Below are 22,310 nucleotides of genomic sequence, written 5' to 3' on the forward strand. Positions count from 1 at the left end.
TCTAACACCCCAAAGGCATGGCTGACATGTTAACTGGACACTGTAAAAATTGACCCTAATGTGTAGATGAATGGTAAAATCTGGGAGGAGTTTATGGGAATGTGGAGAAAGTAAAATAGGATCACTGTAGGATTATTGTAAATAAGTAGATGCATGAACTTAGCAGGATTCAATGGACCTGAATACGAAAAAAAAATCACTGTTGGTTTTGTTTCTCTGCATTGAGGAAATGTGAAAATTTTTAGATTTATGGCTCATCTGATAGCATTTCAAATGTAGCTGACTCATCACTTGAGTAATAGCTGATGTGTTCACTTGCATACTAAAAAATAAGCAGTATTGAGTATTGAGAAATCTACTGAATACATTAGTGCATGGGGTTTGTTTTTCCCACATCAGGTTGTCAACAATTTGTTAAAAATAGATAAAACATGCCTCTGAATTATTTGAGACCACCAAAAAAATTGATGGTCCTTAACAGATGGTTTTATCTAATGTTTGGTATGATAATTAATCTTCCTTTGTATCAGCATCCTATCAAAGGAAAAGAAAGAGATACAACTCAAGATGTTGACATATATCATTTTTTTCCTCATTATACCGGTATACTGGCAAATTTAATAAAAGATTGTTGTATTTCTCAGCCAACAGCATTTCATTAAGTTTGCAAGATTTTTTAAGTACTGTTGTGAAGAGCTTGAGTCCTGTGACATTTATTAATACTAACCCAGGAGCACTATTATTATCTTGCTGAAACCTCATGTCAAATTTAATCCTCCTTCTGCTACTACTCAATAAATTGATTTATGGCTGTTACAATCAGATGACATAATCTCAGCAAAGATCAGAAATGGCACTACATATTTGTAATATTAGTCTAATGACGTGGATAGAATTTGCAATAACTTACGGCAGAAAATACTATTTGTCTAATGATATTTTGTTGGACAAGGTTATTTTCTTTTTCAGTCAATTTGCTCAGCTCATCCTTCAGTTGTATTCAAGGTGTTTGAAAATATACCTCACTATTAAATTTCTTGATCAAAGGAGATGAGACCACAAATCAAATATGAACCTAATAGCATCACTCTGTCAAGCATAGAGCTGATAGGAATGTTTTTTTAAAATGAAGAATGGAACATAAGAATAATATGTAATTTAACATTGTTTTTCATAACTTTAAGTCTGCATAGCCATCAGATTAGTCACACAACTCTTTAGGAACAGATTTTAGGAATCTAAACATTCTCTAAATTACATCAAAATGTCATCCTGGTTAGTGTATAGTGAAGGTATTGCCATTACCGTCTTTTAAAGAGCATCAATGAAAATTACGAAAATTGGAGATGAAGTAGTGTATTGCTTCACAATGTATGATGAGTAGGAAAGACGGGTAAAAACAATTGTTTTGTGGTGTTAAAAATTCCATTGACTTCAACACATTAATAAAAACTTTTATTACAGCAACATGCATTAATAAATGGATTTAAATAGAACTGTTAACTGTTGTTCCCTTGCTTGTGATCTCTCATTAATCTACAAGCTAGATGGCTTTTTCATCACTGAAACCTTGGCCTCACTCATCAGAAATATTCCCTTCGACCCATTCCTCACTCCTCTATCTCCTTGTAACTAAATGCTCACTTTTGCTATTGCTTTCTACATTTTGACAAAGGCTCCTTCACCTAAAACATTAACTATGCTTTTTATTCCATAGATGCTGCTTGACCAACTGAGTATTTCATACATATTCCATTTTTATTTCATGTTGACCTGATTGTGATCTGTACAGATGATAGATTACATATGAGCAAGTCACATTTCTAATTCATTTATTATCACACCAAAAACATATTATACCCATATATTCATACAGTTAATTAGTATATAGAACAAGTTCTAAATATTTCTTACTTTAGTAAACCTTTACGATGAATGACATACAGTTCATGGGGTACTGTGGTCTCATTGTAGGGCACAACACGAACAAAATCCTTCAGCAGGGGAAATTCAGGGACCACATGAGGTACTGTGATAACGCAAAAGTCTCTGTCCTGTAATTGTTTGTTGCAAAATGAATACAAATGAGTAAGTTTTTAAAATTCAAATACACTGAAGGATTCAGGGAGAAAAGTTTAGACACTACATGCACATGTAACTTGCAACAAAATTATTATTTTTGCAGAGACTAAGGTTGTGGGAATTTGTATTATGTGTTTAATGACATGTAGAAAACAACAATGGAAGTAGCCAAATGAACAGCCTACATGAAACTTGTCCATCTTTATATCCCAAAAATGTTTTTGCTATTGCTTAGCTCATGCTTGTGCTCAGTAGTGGGTACGCTTTTTGTTTTGCTGGTGGGGGAAGGGGGGATTGTTGCTTGCCGACACTTAAGCGCAGGAGAGGGAGCTAGGGGGATGACTTTGGGGTTCTTACGTTTAACTGTCATTCATTCTTTGGGGAACTTCTCTGTTTTCGTGGAGGTTTTGCAAAGAAAAAGCATTGCAGGGTGTACATTGTGCACATTTCTCTGACAATAAATTGAACCTTTGAACCTTTAAGCCCAATAGATGCATGATTCTAATATTACTGCAAACTTACAGGTTGCAGTTAATGTTGAAATAGTTGTACACCCTACATATACTGTATTTAAGTTATTCATATAGAATCTCAGAGAAAGTTCTGTGGGGGAACATTGGGGCAGGCCAATTTGTAGTTATATTAAACAATAACAATTATAGGCAAACTGTTAGAATTGGCCACATACTACTTTCTTAACAAAGTTGGAAGTTGCAATCCGAATCTAACTGATGTTTTCCCAATAATCCATCAGAATGCACTAAATTTATTCTCTGCAAAATAGTTTCCAGACAGGGCATGAAATGAGTCAACAAAGCGCTATTATCTGTATCATTCAAAAGGTAATCTTTATTCAAAATATTAATTCTGCTTCTTGTTCCACAAAAGCTGCCTGACCTGTTGTTTTTGAGATACAGCTGATATCTCTTGTTTGCAGTTGAGATTTGACCTTACGATTCAGCACACCAAAAATCATTTAAGCCTTTGGTTTACAACATGCTGGCCTACCTATTGTTCTTTATTCATACAATATTGGTTTTGTAGTACCATAAATGAAGATGATACAAGACTTACTTACTGGGTAGAGATTAAATAAATAGGGCAGAAAGTCGTGAGACCTGTGAACAAAGAAAGCACACATATATCGTTTGTGGTCATGGTTAGAAAACAACTAAGTTTAGTCAATATCTAGTATCTTACTTTTGCCTTGTACACTTGCATACAAATTCAGGATCTGACTAGAAGAGGTATTTAATGTTTTAGTAATGTTTGCGACAAATCTTAGAACAGTTTCATTCAAAATTTTATAGGGTTCACCAAGACATGAACTTAGGCTAATGTGGATGCGCAGTGGGACTATAAATTCAATCATGGGCAAAGAGATAATATGGTTCTGCATGGGAGAGATCCACACAAGGTTTTTATGTATAGCAAATACATACTGCTAAGACCTAACAGCTTAAGAGATGTCACTTATGATCTTTTGTGCGCGTAATTTCAGGAATTTCATATGTAATTAATGCTATTTTCATAACTGCATTTCTTAAAAGGGAACTGATTATTGACTATAACCTCTGGTGAAAATCATTGCATATCTCAGAACATATTGTGTAGAAGCGACACAAACAAAACAGAAAGCACCCCTTTATTGCTCTTGCATTCCTGTTGAAACAGGTGGATCAGGCTCCTGTACCAGCATTAATAACTTCATTCAATCCTACACTGAACTAATTCTACGACCTATAGACTCACTTTCAAGGACTGTTTGCAACTCACGTTCTTAGTATTATTGTTATTTGCACAGTTTGCCTTCTTTTGCACTTTGGTTGTTTGGCAGTCCTGTATCTTTCTTCCACCCTACTCCTTTGCTCTGGCTTTTTGTAGTGGAACCCTCACAACAGTCTCCATTTCTTGAAACTTTTTTTCCCATTTTTCTATTTTCAATCCACAAGCAATTGTTAATGTTTTCAACTGCATTACAATTTACATGATCCTAGATCTTACCTTGTTTCATATTTCTCATCCATGCAGAACAACTGTATGCAAAAAACATTTGCTACAGCTGTTGAACTGTGGGCAACAACTTGACTGTTTTCTGCTCCTTCAGTTACTTGGTTTTCAATGTTACTCTCTGGTCCTTGGGCTGTTTCATCCTGGCTGGTCACTTCATTCTGCATCAAGTAAAGGTAAAGTATGGCAAATCATATAGTTATGATGAAATTGCTCACACTTTTAAACAAAACATTATCAATTTCACACTGTTTATTTATTTCCATAGATGCTGCCTGACTTGATGAGTTCCTCCAGTATTTTGTATGTGTTGCTTTGGATTTCCAGCATCTGCAGAATTTCTTGTGTTTATTCAAGTCAAGTCAAGACAAGTCACTTTTTATTATCATTTTGACCATAACTGCTGGTACAGTACACAGTAAAATCGAGACAACGTTTTTCAGGACCATGGTGCTACATGAAACAGTACAAAAACTACACTGAACTATGTAAAAACAACACAGAAAAAAACTACACTAGACTACAGCCCTACCCAGGACTGCATAAAGTGCACCAAGTGGCATTATAATAAATAATAGACAAGACAATAGGCACAGTAGGTTGGTGTAAGTCCAGACTCTGGGCATTGAGGAGTCTAATAGCTTGGGGGAAGAAACTGTTATGTAGTCTGGTCGTGAGAGCCCGAATGCTTCGGTGCCTTTTCCCAGATGGCAGAAGGGAGAAGAGTTTGTATGAGGAGTGCATGGGGTCCTTCATAATGCTATTTGCTTTGCCGATGCTGCGTGTAGTGTAAATGTCTGTAATGGCGGGAAGAGAGACCCCGATGATCTTCTCAGCTGACCTCACTATCTGCTGTAGAGTCTTGCAATCCAAGATGGTGCAATTTCCAAACCAGGCAGTGATGCTGCTGCTCAGGACGCTCTCAATACAACCCCTGTAGAATGTGATGAGGATGGGGGGGGGGGGGGGGGTGTGGAAGATGAACTTTCCTCAGCCTTCGCAGAAAGTAGAGATGCTGCTGGGCTTTCTTTGCTATGGAGCTGGTGTTAAAGGACCAGGCGAGATTCTCTGCCAGGTGAACACCAAGAAATTTGGTGTTCTTAACAATCCCTACTGAGGAACATTGATGTTCAGTGGGGAGTGGTCTCTCTGTGCCCTCCTGAAGTCAACAACGACCTCTTTTGTTTTGTAGACATTCAGAGACAGGTTGTTGGCTCTGCACCAGTCCGTTAGCCACTGCATCTCCTCTCTGCAAGCTGACTTGTCGTTCTTGCTGATGAGACCCACCACGGTTGTGTCATCGGCGAACTTGATGATGTGGTTCGAGCTGTGTGTTGCAGCACAGTCATGGGTCAGCAGAGTGAACAGCAGTGGACTAAGCTCAGTAGGTTATGTGCATTGTTAAAAGACTTTCAATCACAATCACTAAAAGTGTGAAGATGTGTTGAGGTTGCAGGAATCCTGCAAAACCACAAGTCCTAAAATTACATGTATACTGGAGATAATTTTTATGTTGAAGGAGATTGCCAAAACAGCTGAAAGCAACAAAACTAAGAGCCCAATTTTAAAATAACTCAATAACATATCTGTGTAGAAAATACACAAATCTGGTGAACATTTCTTAAAATTTAGAATGACTTTTGACTACAAATCTAACTATCACTGTTAGGCAATTGACACATGCTTAAGATAAAAATCTCCAAAATTTATTCTTACACATTTATGGAATGAGGACTTCCCAAGCAAGGTCAGCATTTACTCCCCATTCCTAATTAACCATAAGAAATTAGTGCTTAGCCACTTTCTTGGACCAGAGCAGTATTACTAATGAACAAAATCCTTGGGATTCCCAACAGGCCAGGTAGCAGTGGTATCAGGCTTAAATCTTAACATTAATTCCTGTCAGAATTAGAAAAATGTAGAAGTCTAACAATTTAACAGTGGAGAGGAAGGGGAGGAAATAATTAAAGGGAAAATTATGACGGGTTGCAGGACAGGAGTGATCAAGTGACACCACAGATAATACGGTATGGCAAAATTGAGTGATTGTAAGCCTAACAATGAAACAAGGAGATATGGAAAGGTTCTTTCTTCCATTCTGACATCTACTATAGAAAGATAAGGACAGGTGTTGATAAGGGTTCTCCAATTTGCAGTTCCCTTAATACAGTTCCAGACTTCACCAATGATGAGTATTCTTACAACTATTTTATTAATGAACTTATTGATAGACAACTCCTTTAAATAATCCAGCTGTTCAGATCTTATTTCCTGTTTGTGGGATGTTCCTGCATGTTAAATTCATATGTCTGAGTTGATTTGAGGGGAGTGATCATTAATGCAGGTTACATGATAGTTATTGTTATTTTATTATTGTTTAAGCTGTACTGCATAATCCACAATTGAAAAGCACATGAAGTGCCTACAGATAGCAACTTACAACTTGCATTGGACTGCTGCTGCTAAGTTAACAAATTTCATTTCACATGCTGGTGATAATAAACCTGATTCTGATTCTGAAAATGGTTAAACAGTACAATAAGCCTTGCAGGAATTAAGGCATCCAGAATAGAACATTAATAATACTTTCAAAATTCATTTCAATTGCACAGAGAAATTTAACTTCGGTGGAACCCCAAAATTTCTCTACCTGCAGCTATATTTTTGGTTCAGGGATTTAATTTTTTTAAGAATTCTATTTAAAGTAACATACCTTTCCATCTGTATTACCTTCAGAATGCGAAGGTGAAGTGGTTTCATTTACTGTCAATAGAAAAGTAGAAATTTTTTTGATTAACCACATGAGTCAGAACAATAACAGATGTACGTGTTTACTTACAACTGAATAGCCCCGGTTTATGTCCACATAGCTATTACGCCCTGGTTAAGATTTTTACTACTATGCTCTAGCGTATTTCATTTAGTAGTTTTCTGTAAAAACAGTGTGTCCTGCTGGTAGAATATTTTGATTTGGCTAAAGATAAGAAGGCATGTTGTTCAACTTAGGAATGTAGTGTCAGTCAATCAGGATTGTAGAATTCAGAGAAGGTTCTAGAGAGCTGGGCAGAGGGAGATTTGTGACAGACACTGGAGGGGTTCGTGGTCTTTTGGAGGGAGATGTAGAGAAGAGAGGATCAGGAGAGGCGACAGTAGGATTCAATCCAACAGGAAGACACAACGGCAAGGAATGTTTTATGAGATGAAGGAGTCCAAGAGGGCAAGCTCCACTAATGATTGGTGATGAGGATTCAGCACCTTGAGTAGAGGTTATACCCAGTTTTTGGAAGATACGATCTCCAACGGTCATGTGCACATTTAGACTGATTTAAATGTAATGTGCTCTTTTATTTTTTTCTTCTTTCTGTTTGTCTAACTGCTTGATAAAGCTTAAGTTAGTAAATATACTTCTTTATAATTTTAAGTGGTATACAATCTTTTATTTCTTGCCAACTAATAATTGTGCACAGGCAGTACTTCCACAGCATTTGCTCAAATCGAGGTTTCTTTAACGGAACATCTTGACGTTCTTGCTTGGTTGAAAGCCAAATTATACTGACCCTAGATGTATATTGTTTGTAAAAGGTGACCTTCTCACCACTGAGTCATGTGGCTGTTAGCTGAGTTCGCGATCGAGCTAAGTTTGCATAAAAGCCCTGTAAGCTTCTATCCATTCCAAGCCTCCTCAATTCCACATAATAAATGGAGAGGGTAACAAGCTGCTAGCAAGTTACATTCAGCTCTCTGCCACATTGGCTGCCAAAAGCTGAACAGTCTTCAGATACTTCTTCTGCTTCCCATTCTTAATCTTTTAAAATACCACTTAAAACCTAACTCTTTGGCCAAGTGTTTGACCATCAAACCTAATTTCTCTTCCTCCTGCTTGGTGCCAGTTCTTGTTCAGTTATGCTCCCATGAAGCATCTTCAGATATTATAATGCTTTAAAAGGTATTACATAAGGACAATTTCTTGATATTGTAATTTTATGCAAATAAAAACTGAAATTAACATCTTCCATGTGTGGCATCACATCCAAGTCAATTGCTAACCTCCCCAGGAAACTTCCAATCTGATCCCAGATATACAGTCTCTAAAACTACAAGCCTGTATCAATCCAATGTTCTGTATTTCTGTCCTCTGTGACCAGCTCCACCCTCCCCCACCTTCCAGGATGACTGATTCGTCTACTTTTACTCCACCAATTGCCATATTTTAATGATTATCCTTTCTTATACCTTCCATCTAAAGTGCAATGTCAACACCAAACACATCTCCCAATTTACACAATTCTGAAATAAACATTACATCCTCCACTCCCTAATTTAATCACATATCATCACCTGAGTGCCATTAAAGGAGATATAATCACCTTTGTCATCTTCTTTTCTCAAGTCTAGGGCAGTAAATACTGCAACTAACTTTCACTATGCATTAAGTTCTCTTATATTGAAACAAATACACATGAATCATCACTTTTCTAAATACTTCTAAAAATTCTACCATTGTGACCATGGGTTTCTGAGTAAGTGTCAAACGAATTATTAATCTCATTTCCACTATACTTTTCATTTTCTTGGACTCCTACACCATACCAACAACTCTCAACATTAGTTCAAGGAGCCACCTCATCTGTCCGTTACACATATTATTATCCACCAGGCTTAATAATAAATATAATCAGATTTTATTAACATTTTCAACTATCTTAAGCACATTTGTAAAATTCAAGGATTCTACTCTTACAGGTACATTTGGTATATAATCATTCGTATTTACCTTACTTTATTACCCCTTGTGTTGTTTTATCACTCCTGCCCTTCAGCCCACCAGACTTTTCCCATCAGTTCTTTTCTCCACTTCATCTCCATCAGAGAGTTATTAAACCTTTCCCTTCTAGTTCAGACAGGAGTTCATAATCCCAAAATGTTAAGCCTGACACCCTCTCCACAAATGCTACCTGGCTTGCTGAGCCTTTCAAGGGTTTTCTATTTTGCAACAATTTAAAAAACAGGATATCTATGGGCCCAGTGCTGGGTAATGTCACAAGCACTGATTCACACAGCACTGCATTAGTCATAACTTTGTGGTGAGAAAACATGTGTAACATTGTGTAAACTCTTCGAATTACATTTTGAGTCCTGATTGAAGGTCTCAACCAGAATCATTGGCTCTTTATTCCTCTCCATAGATGCTGCCTGACCCTTCTGGGTTCCTCCAACATTTTGTGTATATTAATCCAAATTATATCCTTACAGGATTTATTAGGTTTGTTTCTTTTGAAGCTTAAGTATTTATTTTTAAACATTATTTTGAATACAATTGTTTTAAAATGGATACATTTAAAATGGGAGCAAGAATAAGCTATTCATCCCTTTGGGTCTGCTCCACAAATAAACTATCCATCAACTTCAGCATAATCTTTGTTCTCTCTAACTATAAGAAATATATTTGTCTTCTTTATGAACATACAATATAAAGTCATAATCAGAATCAGGTTTATTATCACCGGCATGTGACATGAAATATGTTAACTTAGCAGCAGCAGTTCAATGCAATACATAATCTAGCAGAGAGAGAAAAACAATAATAATAAATAAAATAAAACATAATAATAAACAAGTAAATCAATTATGCATCTTGAAAAGATTTTTAAAAATATGCAAAAACAGTAATATTGTATATTAAAAAAAGTGAGGTAGCGTCCAAGGGTTCAATGTCCATTTAAGAATCGGATGGCAGAGGGGAAGAAGCTGATCCTGAATCGCTGAGTCTGTGCCTTCGCTGAGTGTGTGCCTTCAGGCTTCTGTATCTCCTACCTGATGGTAACAGTGAGAAAAGGGCACGCCCTGGGTGCTGGAGGTCCCTAATAATGGATGCTGCCTTTCAGAGACTCCACTCCCTAAAGATGTCCTGGGTACTTTGTAGGCTAGTGCCCAAGATGGAGCTGACTAGATTTACAACCCTCTGCAGCTTCTTTCAGTCCTGTGCAGTAGCCCCTCCATACCAGACAGCGATGCAACCTGTCAGAATGCTCTCCAATGTATATCTATAGAAGTTTTTGAGTGTATTTGTTGACATGCCATATCTCTTCAAACTCCTAAAGTATAGCCGCTGACTTCCTTTTTTATAACTACATCGATATGTTGGGACCAGGTTAGATCCTTAGATCTTGACACCAAAGAACTTGAAGCTACTCACTCTCTCCACTTCTGATCTGTCTATGAGGATTGAATGTGTTCCTACGTCTTACCCTTCCTGAAGTCCACAGTCAGTTCTTTTGTCTTACTGACGTTGAGTGCCAGGTTGTTGCTGCGACACCATTCCACTAGCTGGCATATCTCACTCCTGTACACCCTCTCATCATCTTTGAGATTCTACCAACAATGGTTATATCATCAGCAAATTTATAAATGGTATTTGAATTATGCCTAGCCACACAGAGAGTAGAGCAGCGGGCTAAGCACACACCCCTGAGGTGCGCCAACATTGATCGTCAGTGAGGAGGATATGTTATCACCAATCCGCACAGACTGTGGTTTTCCGGCTAAGAAGTCGAGGATCCAATTGCAGAGGGAGGTACAGAGGCCTACTTCTCAATCAGGATTGGTGAATGATGGTATTAAATGCTGAGCTACAGTCAATGAACAGCATCCTGATGTAGGTGTTTGTGTAGTCTAGGTGGTCTCAAGCCGTGTGGAGAGCCACCAAGACTGCATCTGCTATTGACCTGTCGTGGCAACAGGCAAATTGCAATGGGTCCAGGTCCTTGCTGAGGCAGGAGTTCAGTCTAGTCATAACCAACCTCTCAAATCATTTCATCACTGTCGACGTGACTGCAACCAGGTGATAGTCATTAAGGCAGCCCACATTATTCTTCTTTGGCACTGGTATGATTGTTGCCTTTTTGAAACAAGTGGGAACTTCCGCTTGTAGCAGTGAGAGGTTGAAAATGTCCTTGAATACTCACGCTAGTTGGTTGGCACAGCTTTTCAGAGCCTTACCAGGTACTCTATCAGGACCTTCTGCCTTATGAGGCTTCACTCTCTTTAAAGACAGTCTAACATTGGCCTCTGAAACAGAGATCACAGGGTCCTCAGGTGCAGCAGGGATCTTCACAGCTATAGTTGTGTTCTCCCTTTCAAAGCATGCACAGAAGGCGTTGAGTTCATCTGGTAGTGAAGCATTGCTGCTATTCATACTATTGGGTTTTGCTTTGTAGGAAGCAATTAGCCATCCACACCCTTCTGCAATAGAGAATTCTGTCAGATCTCCACATGTTGGGTGAAGAAATCTCTCCTGATCTTGGTTCTAAATGGCATAATGCACATTATTTTCTGCATTTCATTCCTTTACTTTCCTCTTCCTTCCATTTTAATTTGAACGCTTTGTGACCACACTATTAGTGTACTCGGAAAACACTTTGTTCTGGTCCTATCAATGCCTGTCTGGTCTAGTTTTATTGGTCCTAATGCCCCATAAATTTGAGTACCTCCTCCCATAGTCAATCTCCTCAGAGTCATGCAGCACAGAAACAGATTTTTTGACCCCACTGGCTCATGCGCAATCCAAACTAATCCGATTTGCCAGTGTTTAGTCCATAACCTTCTAAACCTTTTCAACCTGTCTAACTGTTATAAATAGTGTCAATGTACCTGTTTCAGCTATTTCCTCTGGGAGCTGATTCCACATAGATCCCACTCTTTGTGTGAAAAATGTGTCCATTAAGTCTCTCTTATATCCTTCCCCTCTCAACTTAAACTTATGTCCAGTACACATTCATCTGATCTACTCTTATCTATTTCTATTACAGACTAGAAAACTGACGTGACATTTTTCCCAATATTTCAAGTGTCACTTTCTGATTTTTGGAATAAACAATAAAATTACTGATATCAGTTAATGACTTTGCTCGAGCTTATGAGACAAAGGGATGGTTAATACCTGGTGGCTCTGCTGTTCCTGGAAGTGGTGCATTCACTTCTTCAAGAGGACTTTTACGAAGACCATGAAATGGACGCAAATCAAAGCAGTTGTTCAGTAATTCGACATTTACTTCACTGCACACACTTATAAAACCAATGGCAGTGTTGTTTACCTGTATGTACACAGAAACATGACTGAATCATTGGTTCCTTTGCATGTCTAAAGAAAGAAACTACAGTATATTATAGCTATTTCTAATATATTTGTAAAAAGGAGAATTGCTTAGCTAAAATTCCAAGAATGCTCCTCTTATCCTAGCAAATTTGACAGTGAAGAATCTCACAAGCTTATTTAATCTGCCTCAGGTAGCCCTGGCAAAATGGGTCTCAATATGTGTATGTGTGCCAATAAGTATAGAGTACTATACGTAGAGTTTTCAATACCTATACTGGCTCTGCAAATTCTCCTAGCACAAAAAGATTCATGAGATTCACTTGTGGAATGCTGTGTTTGTTCTATGAGGAGTGATTAAGCAAACAGGCCATGCTGTGTACAGTTTTGAAAGAATAAGAGATGATCTTATGAGACATACAAAATATTTTGGAGACATAAAAAGCAAGATGTGGGGATGAAGTTTGCTTCAGCAGGATTTGGAACTAGAATCCAGAGCTTAAAAATAGTAGATGCCTCCATAGCCCTATCACTGCACACGCTCAAAACAAAGACCAAAAAAATTCCTAGATACCTAAAGGGTATTGAGTGGTACAGGAAAGAGACAATGAGGTAAAAGATCAATGACGATCTGATTTAAACTATAGCAGCATACTTCCACTTCTATTCCTTATGTGCTCACATTTGAAACTGGATCATTATTTCCTTCTTACTAAATTTACTTTATTACTATTAATTCCAAATGAAATTAACATTTGGTTTCATCAGGAATTTGATAGTATACCCTCCATTTATTCAGATGAGTACCGTCCAAACAACATTTGAGAAGCTTAACAAAATCCATGACAAAGCTGAGCACTGATTGATGCCCAAAACATCACTCTAAACATTCATTCACTTCACCACCAGTTCACTATGCATGCATCATCTACAAATTGCAATAGAGAAATATGTCAAAATATTTCTGAAAATAGTTCTCAATTGCACCGCTAGAAAGCTCAAAGTGGCACACTCATGAGAACACCTGGTTAGCCCCCTTCAAGATGCACATTATTAAATAGAACACCCATCTTCCAAAATTGTAAGTCAAATGATTGGTCACCCTAGCCAAAAGCACCGAAGGAGACCGTTACTACCTTCAGCAGTTCAATGTGTCTTATCACCAACCATTTGCAGAATCACAGGTGGTCAATAGACATTGAATGAATCCAAAAGAAAAATTAGAAGCTCCACCAATGCAACCAAAAATATTTTAAAAATCATCTTGTAAAGTACATGAGCAAACAATATATGTTTTCTACTTGTTTTATATATTGCCTCCTCTTCAAATTAAATTTTATTAATACCTTTCCAAACAATATGATTTAAAATTCTTCATTTTATTCATTGGAGTTTCTATAGCACTGCTGGAGGAACTCTGCCCACCTAGCTGTATCTGTGGTCCTGATACAGAACTTCAGCCTGAAACAGTGACAATTCTTCTCCCCATCTCCCCTACTTATGCACACCTCCCCATACCACAAATGCTGTTCAATCCTTTGAATTTCTCCAGCAAATTGTTTCTTCGTCTGGATTCCAGCATCTGCAGACTCTTGTGCTAGCAATTTTTCTATAGCTTTTTAAAAAAAATTGTTTTACAATAGCTACATAATGCAAGCAGAACCAAATGCAAAATGCAATTAGTTTACAAATGATTTAACCCAAACCAACTTGAAAAGGTGTTTATAACAAAAGATTCACTTGAAAGGAAAACACCCACCTCACAGACAGCGGCATGATTCTTTTCATCTTGAGCTTCTATTAATTCTGCAAGGAAGTATTCACCATAAGTGGTTCTCAGTGTGTTAGTCATTTCATTGAAGATAGGAGTGATATCATCATGATCCTCTATCCTGGTGAACCAAAGATCTCAGTTCAGCAATGACTCAAGTGTTTTGATAAATGATATTTGCATTATAATGTACATATTCTTATACAGCACCAGTGATCACCACTGCTGTCTGTAAGGAGTTTATATGTTTTCCTCGTGACTGCGTGTTTCCTCTGGTTGTTCCATTTAGAGAATCCTTCACCAGGACTCCCAAGTCCTTTTGCACCTCCAATTTCTGAATTTTATCCATGTTTAGAAAATAGTCTACATCTTCAATCCTTCTACAAAAGTGCATGACTATACACCTCTCTACACTATATTCCCACCTCCACTTCTTTGCCCATACTCCTAATCTGTCCCAAGTCATTCTTAAGAATCCCTGTGTCCTCAACACTACCTGACCCTCTACCTATCCTTGTACTGTCCACAAACATGGCCACAATGCCATCAATTCTATTAACTGGAACATTAACATATAATGTGAAATGTAGAGGACCCAATACTGACCCTTGCAGAACACCACAAGTTACTGGCAGCTAACCAGATATCGAAGCAAATGAGTCTATATGCAATAATTCCTTGGCTGTATTATTCTCTCTGAATTTTCAGAGTTTAGATGTTTGAGGAAATGACATTCAATTGTTTTGTGGATTAGACTTAGTGGAAGACAAAGATTGCTAGAAAATATCAGTTAACATACTGTTTTTGATCAGACCATTTCATACATGACATTAATTCTCCCACCTCATTATTCAGTCTACAAAACCTCTGCTGTTTATTGTGTTAGTATAGATCCTCAGGGTTCAAGTTCATGATAGCTCAGTGCCCATTGAAGCGAGCAAGGGAAACCATGCCTTCACATCTTACAAGCAAGGTGCTCACTGCTGAATGCCATCAATGGAAATACAGATATCAGGGGACTGATGGAGCCTATGTTGAAGCATTAGAGGACCTCCTTAATTTATGTCCATTCCCTGTAATCTCAAGGAGAATGCAAGTTAAAATTCCAAGAAGATGATTGTAATGATATAAACATTCTGAAGATTTCAGCTAAGTAGTCAAAACTAGAGAAAGCATACTTAATTCCCACCTCACTGTAGATAACAAGTAGCATAGTCAAAGCATGAATGTTAATTGTCACATTGAAGAATTGATTTACATTGTATCAAATGGAGCCAAATTAGAATTGTAGTGTTCCTCAGGGATCTGTTCTGGGACCCCTCCTCTTTGTGATTTTATAAGTTACCTGGATGAAGAAGTAGAAGGGTGGGTTAGTAAGTTTGCTGATGGCACAAAGGTTGGGGGTGTTGTGGATAGTCTGGAGGGCTGTCAGAGGTTACAACGGGACATCGATAGGATGCAGAACTGGACTGAGAAGTGGCAGATGGACTTCAACCCAGATAATTGTGAAGTGGTTTATTCTGGTAGGGCAAATTTGAAGATAGAATATAATATTAATGGTAAGACTCTTAGCAGTGTGGAAGATCTGAGAGATCTTGGGGTCTGTGTCCATAGGACACTCAAAGCTATTGCACAGGTTGACAGTGTTGCTAAGAAGGTATATAGTATGATGGCATTCATCAACTGCAGGATTGAGTTCAAGAGCCGTGAGGTAATGTTACAGCTATGTAAGATCTTGGTCAGACTCCACTTGGAGTACTGTGTACAGTCCTGGTCACCTCACTTCAGGAAGGATATGGATAGTATAGAAAGAGTGCTGAGGAGATTTAAAAGGACGTTGCCAGGATTGGAAGGCATACCTTATGAGGATAGGTTGATTGAACTTGGCCTTTTCTCCTTGGAGCGACGGAGGATGAACGGTGACCTGACAGAGGTGTATAAGATGATGAGGGGCATTGACTGTGTGGATAACCAGAGGCTTTTTCCCAGGGCTGAAATGGCTAACACAAGAAGGCTTAGTTTTAAAGTGCTTGGAAATAGGTATTGTGGGGATGTCAGGGGTAAGTTTTTCTACACAGAGAGTGGTGGGTGCTTGGAATACACTGCCAGTGGCAGTGGTGGAAGTGGATACAATAGGGTCTTTTAAGAGCCTCTTAGATAGGTTGATGGAGCTTAGAAAAATAGAGGCCTATGCACTAAGGAAATTATAGGCAGTTTCTAGAGTAGGTTACATGCTCAGCACAACATTGTGGGCCGAAGGGCCTGTAATGTGCTGCAAATTTCTATGTTCTACATTTTCTGAGCTTAATATAGATAAGTATCTAGTCAAAGATAACTTCAAAACCTCCAGGGATGCACCATGGTTGTACTATTTTGTTACAACTGGCCGATTTCTAAAGCAGTGCCAGAAATTTGTGGCTTTACTGGGTTTTCTCCACTCTGTCTTGAAATATTAGCATCAAAATTGTGATGCACATTGGCAACTTTTTCATTGCCATAATCACCCATTCATTTCCAATTTAGATTACAAACCATAGTCCACATTTTTTGCATGACTCAAACAACTCGACAAATTGGATAAAGTACCAGAAATATGCAAAACAAACATATTAATAGTATTTAACATTGTGCAATGTTGACTCAGTTAACCTTACCAAGTTGAACATGTTAATTACACAAGAGATATGAATTTTGCATCAGGAAGAACATTTACTTAAATACCTTTGCAACTCTGTCACCACCCCTAACACACACATGCCTATTTCAAAATTTCCTGCGGGGTGATCCTCAATCTCCTGCTGATTTATTGTGATTATATACATTTTGGTAATATAAGACATAAGAGCAAAATTAGGCCTTCCAGACAATCATTATGCTCCACCATTATGGATGATTTATTATCCCTTTCAACTCCATTCTCCTACCTTATCTTTGCCTCTTGTACTGTAATTTCATGCACTCCTCTTTGCTTATGCTTCAGACTCCTTCACTTCAAATTGTCTAATTTTTAAGTGAGTTACTTAAGTATTAAATATGGTTGATAATTTCATTGCAAAGTTGGTGTTGCACAAAATTCAATGAATAAATCCAGACCAACACACACAACATACTGGAGGAACTCAGCAGGTCAGGCAGCACCTACGGAAATAAATAAACAGCTGAAGTTTTGGGCTGAGACCCTACATCAGGACTGGAAAGGAAGGGGAAAGAAAGCAGAATAAGAAGCTGGGTAGGTGGGGGGAATGAATACAAGCTAAAAGATGACAGATGAAGCCAGGTGGGTGGGGAAAGGGGGATGAAATAAGGAGCTGGAAGTGTTTGGTGGACAAGGTGAAAGGCTGGAGAAAGAATCTGATAGGAGAAGAGAATGGACCATGAGAGAAAGGGAAGAAGCAAGGGCACCAAGGGGGAAGGGAGGAGAAGAGAAGAGGCAAGAAGGGAGCCAAAGTGAGGAAGAGAAGAAGAGGGAAGGTGAAGGGGGTAAAATTACCGCAAGTTGAAGAAATAGATGTTTATGCCATCAGTGTGGAGGTTATCTAGATGGAATATGAGGTGTGCTCCTTCATCCTGAGAGTGGCCTCATTGTGGCAGAAGAGGAGGCTGTGGTGTGACATGTCAGAACAGGAATGGGGATGGAGTGGAGGTACTTGATGAAGCGTTCCCCCAATTTACGTTGGGTCTCACCAATATAGAGGAAGCCATATTGGGAGCACTGCATACAGTAGACAACCCCAAAAGATTCACAGGTGAAATACTGCATCATCTGAAACGACTATCTGGGGTCTTGAATGGACGCACATAGAATCTTTTCTGAATGGTAAGAGCATCAAAAACAAAACAAATAAAACTACAGCATAAGTTTAAGGTGACTGGAAGGAACTTTTAAAGGGCATTTGAGAGGGCCCATTTCTGTTCTGTGCAAATCTAAAAGTCTACAGCAGAGATCAGTTAAATCCCTATCGGCCACTAAAATCCTAAAAATAGCCATTAACAGATTAATTCCTAGAGTGTGGATGATGAAAGTAATCTGACATTTACCGCTCATCTTCAGTTCCTGTAGAAAGAAGTGATGACTCATCTACAGGAATTATTGCAATGTTTGTTGTAATTTGGCTCCCATAATGATGTCATTTGTGAATTCTAGTCTTTTACCTAACAGTGAAGAAGCTGCTATATATGCCCATTAGGAGATTATAGCTTTTCCTTGTTATTGCTATTCCTATTCTTCTCCTCCTCAATTAACATCAGATTTATTATCACTGACTTGTATGATATGAAATTTGCTGTTTTGCAATAGCAGTACAGTGCAAAGACATAAAATTACTAGAAATTACTAAAGAAAATGAATAATACAAAAAGCAAAAGTAATAATATGAGGTAGGATCTGCAGGGCAGAGGAGAAGATGCAATGTCTGAATCTTTATCTGTGGGTCTTCAGGCTCCTATATCTCCTTCCCAATAGGTAGTATTAAAAATCATAGGAGAAGGTACAATTTCTAACCTGGTTAAGTTGCTGTAAGGTATCCTGTGGATTCTGCAGATCACAGAGCAATTTTTTAAATGGAGGAATGGCACAATATTAATTCTGATTGTGCTGATTGCAGCCTGATGTTTCTGTTGAGAACTTCTGTCTAGGTACAATGCATGCACAGCATATTCCCTTCAGAACCTGCACACTGCCTATCACTGTCGTTAACCTTCACTAAAAAATTAAAATACAGCATAATAAAAACACGCATTTAAGTTTATTTCTAAAACATAACAATGGTTTAAGTAAATTTTCAGTAACTGTTTATTAATTATTTAAATATCTGGTCAGGATCTCCGAATGTTAAAAAGCACTGAAACTGTATGCCTGGCAAAAACTACTTAGAATCAATGGAAGATGCCACAGAGAATCCCATCTGTGCCCAGTTGCGGTGGACCAGAAGTAAGCAGAAGCAACTAAGGACTATAGAAAGCTAGTTTTGTCTATAGTTTCTGTGCAAATTACATAATTAGTCAAACTTGATTGATGTTTGACAGTGATGATATCAACTTGAAATTATGCTGGATGCTGCTTCAAATTTCCGGAGCACAATCATATACTAGAGTCCACCAGGAAACATTCATGTTATGCTCAATCATCCAAATCATCAAAGTGACTCCAGAGATTTTCTAATGCTTCCAGTTCATGGAATATAGCAAAAACTATTAGACCATAAGCCACAGGAGCATTCAGCTCATCAAGTTTGCTTGAATATTTGATCACAACCAATTTATTGTTTCCTCTCAACCCCATCTTACAGCCTTCTTCCTGTACCCTTTGATGCCCTTACTCATTAAGAACTTTAAGTATATCCAATGATTTGACTCCCACAACTGTCCGTGGCAAAAAATTCCAGATTCACTGCCATCTAGCTAAAAAAATTCCTCCTCATCTCTGTTTTAAAGGGATGCCCTTTTATTCAGAGGCTGTGTCTTCTGGTCCTAGATTCTCCTACTACTGGAAACATGCTCCCCATTTCCACTTTATTCAGGCCATTCAATATTTGGTAGCTTTCCCCCTCCCTCACCATCCTTCAAAACTCCAGCAAGTCCAGGCCCAGAGTCATCAAACGCCTTCCATCCCTGGGATCATCCTCGTATGTTTTCTCCAGACCTCTCTTTAAGAGGCCAGCATATCCTTTCTTATATATGGGGCTCAAAGCTACTCACAAAATTCCAAATGTGGTCTGACCAATACCTATTAAAGCCTCAGCATTACACCCTTGCTTTTATATTGTGGTCCTCTTGAAATGAATGTTAGCATTGCATTTGTTTTCCTCATTACAGACTCAACTTACAAGTTAATCTTTAGGAAATTCTTCACTTGGACTCACAACTCCCTTTGCACCTCCGATAGGTGCAGGCTGAGAGTTGAGAACTCAACAGAAGAAATCTACCATTGACTAAATTTCAACCTATCCCTACTGGAACTAATTGTGTGCTCTTGTAGGAAATTTGATATTCATCAAGTCAGCTTCCAGGATACGCTCAGCTCAGAAATGCTTTGCTGCTAAGCTCTGCTAATATTTTCTTTTCACTTCCAAGCATAATGCAATTAAGTATATTTTCATACTGTATTCTTCAAGTTGCACCAACTCATCACTGAAATCATTTGAACCCTGCTAGGGTAGACATGAAGAAGTCATACTCCAAGATAATATTGGGGCCAGGATGTGAGACCGTGCCCTGCAGTTTTTGGAAGTAGCTCAATAACCTTATCTGCTGTTAATTTTTGGAATCACTGAAATTTTTGCCTGATTGTGTGCCATTATGATCACAGTCAATTTAATGCATCTTGGGAAGTTGTATAATAGCTTGAAGACCTCATGAATCAATTCCCTCATTTCAGCAGGTTTGCACGTGCTAGTAATGCCATGAACGTCTGGAGTTCATTCTTTCAGCCTTAAGTACAGTTCAACAGGAATAACTAGCTTGGCCAAGGAAAATCTATTGCTCTTTGCTGTGTTGTTTCCACTATTTTCTGGATTTACAAATGAGCCTTGATGAGCTCTACTTTTTCTGTGAGGTCCTGAGTGGCCACAAAGTGATGAACTTTACCCAAGAGGACCAGAGTATTGCTACCCTATTGACATTGGATCCTGCTGCTCTTGCACTTTGCTGTACTGTTAGTCAAAACACTGCCACTTACAGGACTGAGTAGTCAATGCAGGAATTAGTGCCTTCTTGCTGTGTAAAAGAAAAAGTAAGTTAAAGGCATTTTCACTTATTTCTGGGATATTTGGGTTTCTAGCAGGAGAGACTGAAATATTCCATACTTAACTTTATTTGCAGTTCCAGAACAACCTTTAACTCTTCCACTTAGAATTCAATGCCCTTGATGACCACCGACTGCACTGTCCTAAACCGTTCATCTAGAACAGATAGTCTTTAACAAGCCTTCAACTAGCTCATTTATTTTAATTCAACCGTTCACTGCTGTAAGATTAGAAAGGATACTTTGCAGAGTGGCAGATTTAGATCAATGAAGTCATTCAAGCCGGCAAAAGAATTATAACATAAGCATTAAGTTTCCAGGCGGAAACCACTGAAAGGTTCCAGAAAGCACTGTTATGAAAGCAACTGTTGTTAAGATTTGAATAATTCCTTCTGTGAAGTGCTACAGCAACCACAGGTTTAGGGGTGCTAGATTTTTTATGTCATAAATATATCATGGGTAAAAGGTAAATATATTTACAATAGGAATATCTTGTGAATTGTAACATATTCAGAAGCAGGCTTACCAAATGTAAATGTAAAAAATGTTTTGCTCCAGTCTTTTTGCCATCCCCTATGCAGTTTCATGAATTATAATAAAGTGAATTTAAATCTCATGGAATGCATTCTTTAAAACAGTACTTAGTGCCCTCTGCTGCTAGTCACAATAAGCAGACAAGCTAAAGAGTACACTGACCCCCTACAAGGATGTAAATACTGTATATGTACCCTATAAAACCATCTTAGTAAATCAGTCTAGATTCTATTCTTGAAGGTTCATAATACTACCATAAAATCTTCTATTAGAAGAGCAGGTCTTTACAAAAAAAGATCCATTATAATAACAGAAGATGGTAAACAAAGAAACTGTCTCAACCATATCTCCCAGATTAAAAATCTCCAAGCACAGTCACTATTTACATGTTTAAAACCAATTATTCCACAAGAACAATGCAATTAGATTATACAGTGGTTTCATAAAGTATTTAAGATCTAAACATGTATATGCACTTTTTGAAAATACATGTGCAAATATACTTTAAATGCACACACTTCTTGTTCAGAAAAGATACCATGGGATTATTTGAGAGTTCTCCCAATGTCTTAGTCAACATTTATCACACAAGGAACAAAATCAGTTATTACACGCCACACATTTGGTATATTTTGATGTGCACAAACTGCTGACATATTTGACTTATTATACAGAGTAACTACACTTCAGAGGTAATTACTTGAGTTCAAATTACAAATGTACTTTGAAAGGTCTTGGAAAATGAAAATCATTATGAAGTTCATTTTTATTCTTTATTCTGCCTTGCTATCAGTTAAAAAAAAATCACACAAGAACACGCATATCCAACTATGCAATTAGCGTTGGAAAGAATGGCAATTGCTACTGTAAGGGGAGAGAAAGGATACCCATTAAAGAAACATTACCTGGCTTTTCGAATATGTAATACTGGAACATAATCCTTTCTGTAACACACAGTGACTGTATAGTGCAGACTATCTGTCTTCTTAAATTGTGGCAAGGGTGCAAACAGAAGTGATATTGCAGGATCTGAGGTGAAAGTATGAAAGAAAATACAAGTGAATTCCAAAATTGTATTA

The 22,310-nt window shown here is 37.9% G+C and overlaps 1 protein-coding gene across 5 annotated transcripts in view; it reads right to left on the reverse strand.

Annotated features, from left to right (window-relative positions):
- cfap61 (cilia and flagella associated protein 61) overlaps positions 1-22,310 on the reverse strand; it is a 169,765-nt gene that overhangs the window by 129,919 nt on the left and 17,536 nt on the right. For all 5 annotated transcript variants that reach the window (XR_009515173.1, XM_059986284.1, XM_059986283.1 and 2 more), the window contains exons 6-12: positions 22,137-22,260; positions 13,944-14,076; positions 12,032-12,185; positions 6,806-6,855; positions 4,087-4,253; positions 3,161-3,200; positions 1,915-2,054 (exon numbers count right to left, since the gene is read on the reverse strand). Coding sequence is in view for 4 of the 5 variants with exons in the window: in XM_059986284.1 (XP_059842267.1) it covers positions 1,915-2,054; positions 3,161-3,200; positions 4,087-4,253; positions 6,806-6,855; positions 12,032-12,185; positions 13,944-14,076; positions 22,137-22,260 (808 nt within the window). In the remaining variant the exon portion in view is untranslated. The remainder of the gene's footprint in view (positions 1-1,914; positions 2,055-3,160; positions 3,201-4,086; positions 4,254-6,805; positions 6,856-12,031; positions 12,186-13,943; positions 14,077-22,136; positions 22,261-22,310) is intronic.

This window comes from Hypanus sabinus, chromosome 12 (assembly GCF_030144855.1).
Source record: "Hypanus sabinus isolate sHypSab1 chromosome 12, sHypSab1.hap1, whole genome shotgun sequence".
Taxonomy (NCBI): Eukaryota; Metazoa; Chordata; class Chondrichthyes; order Myliobatiformes; family Dasyatidae; genus Hypanus; species Hypanus sabinus.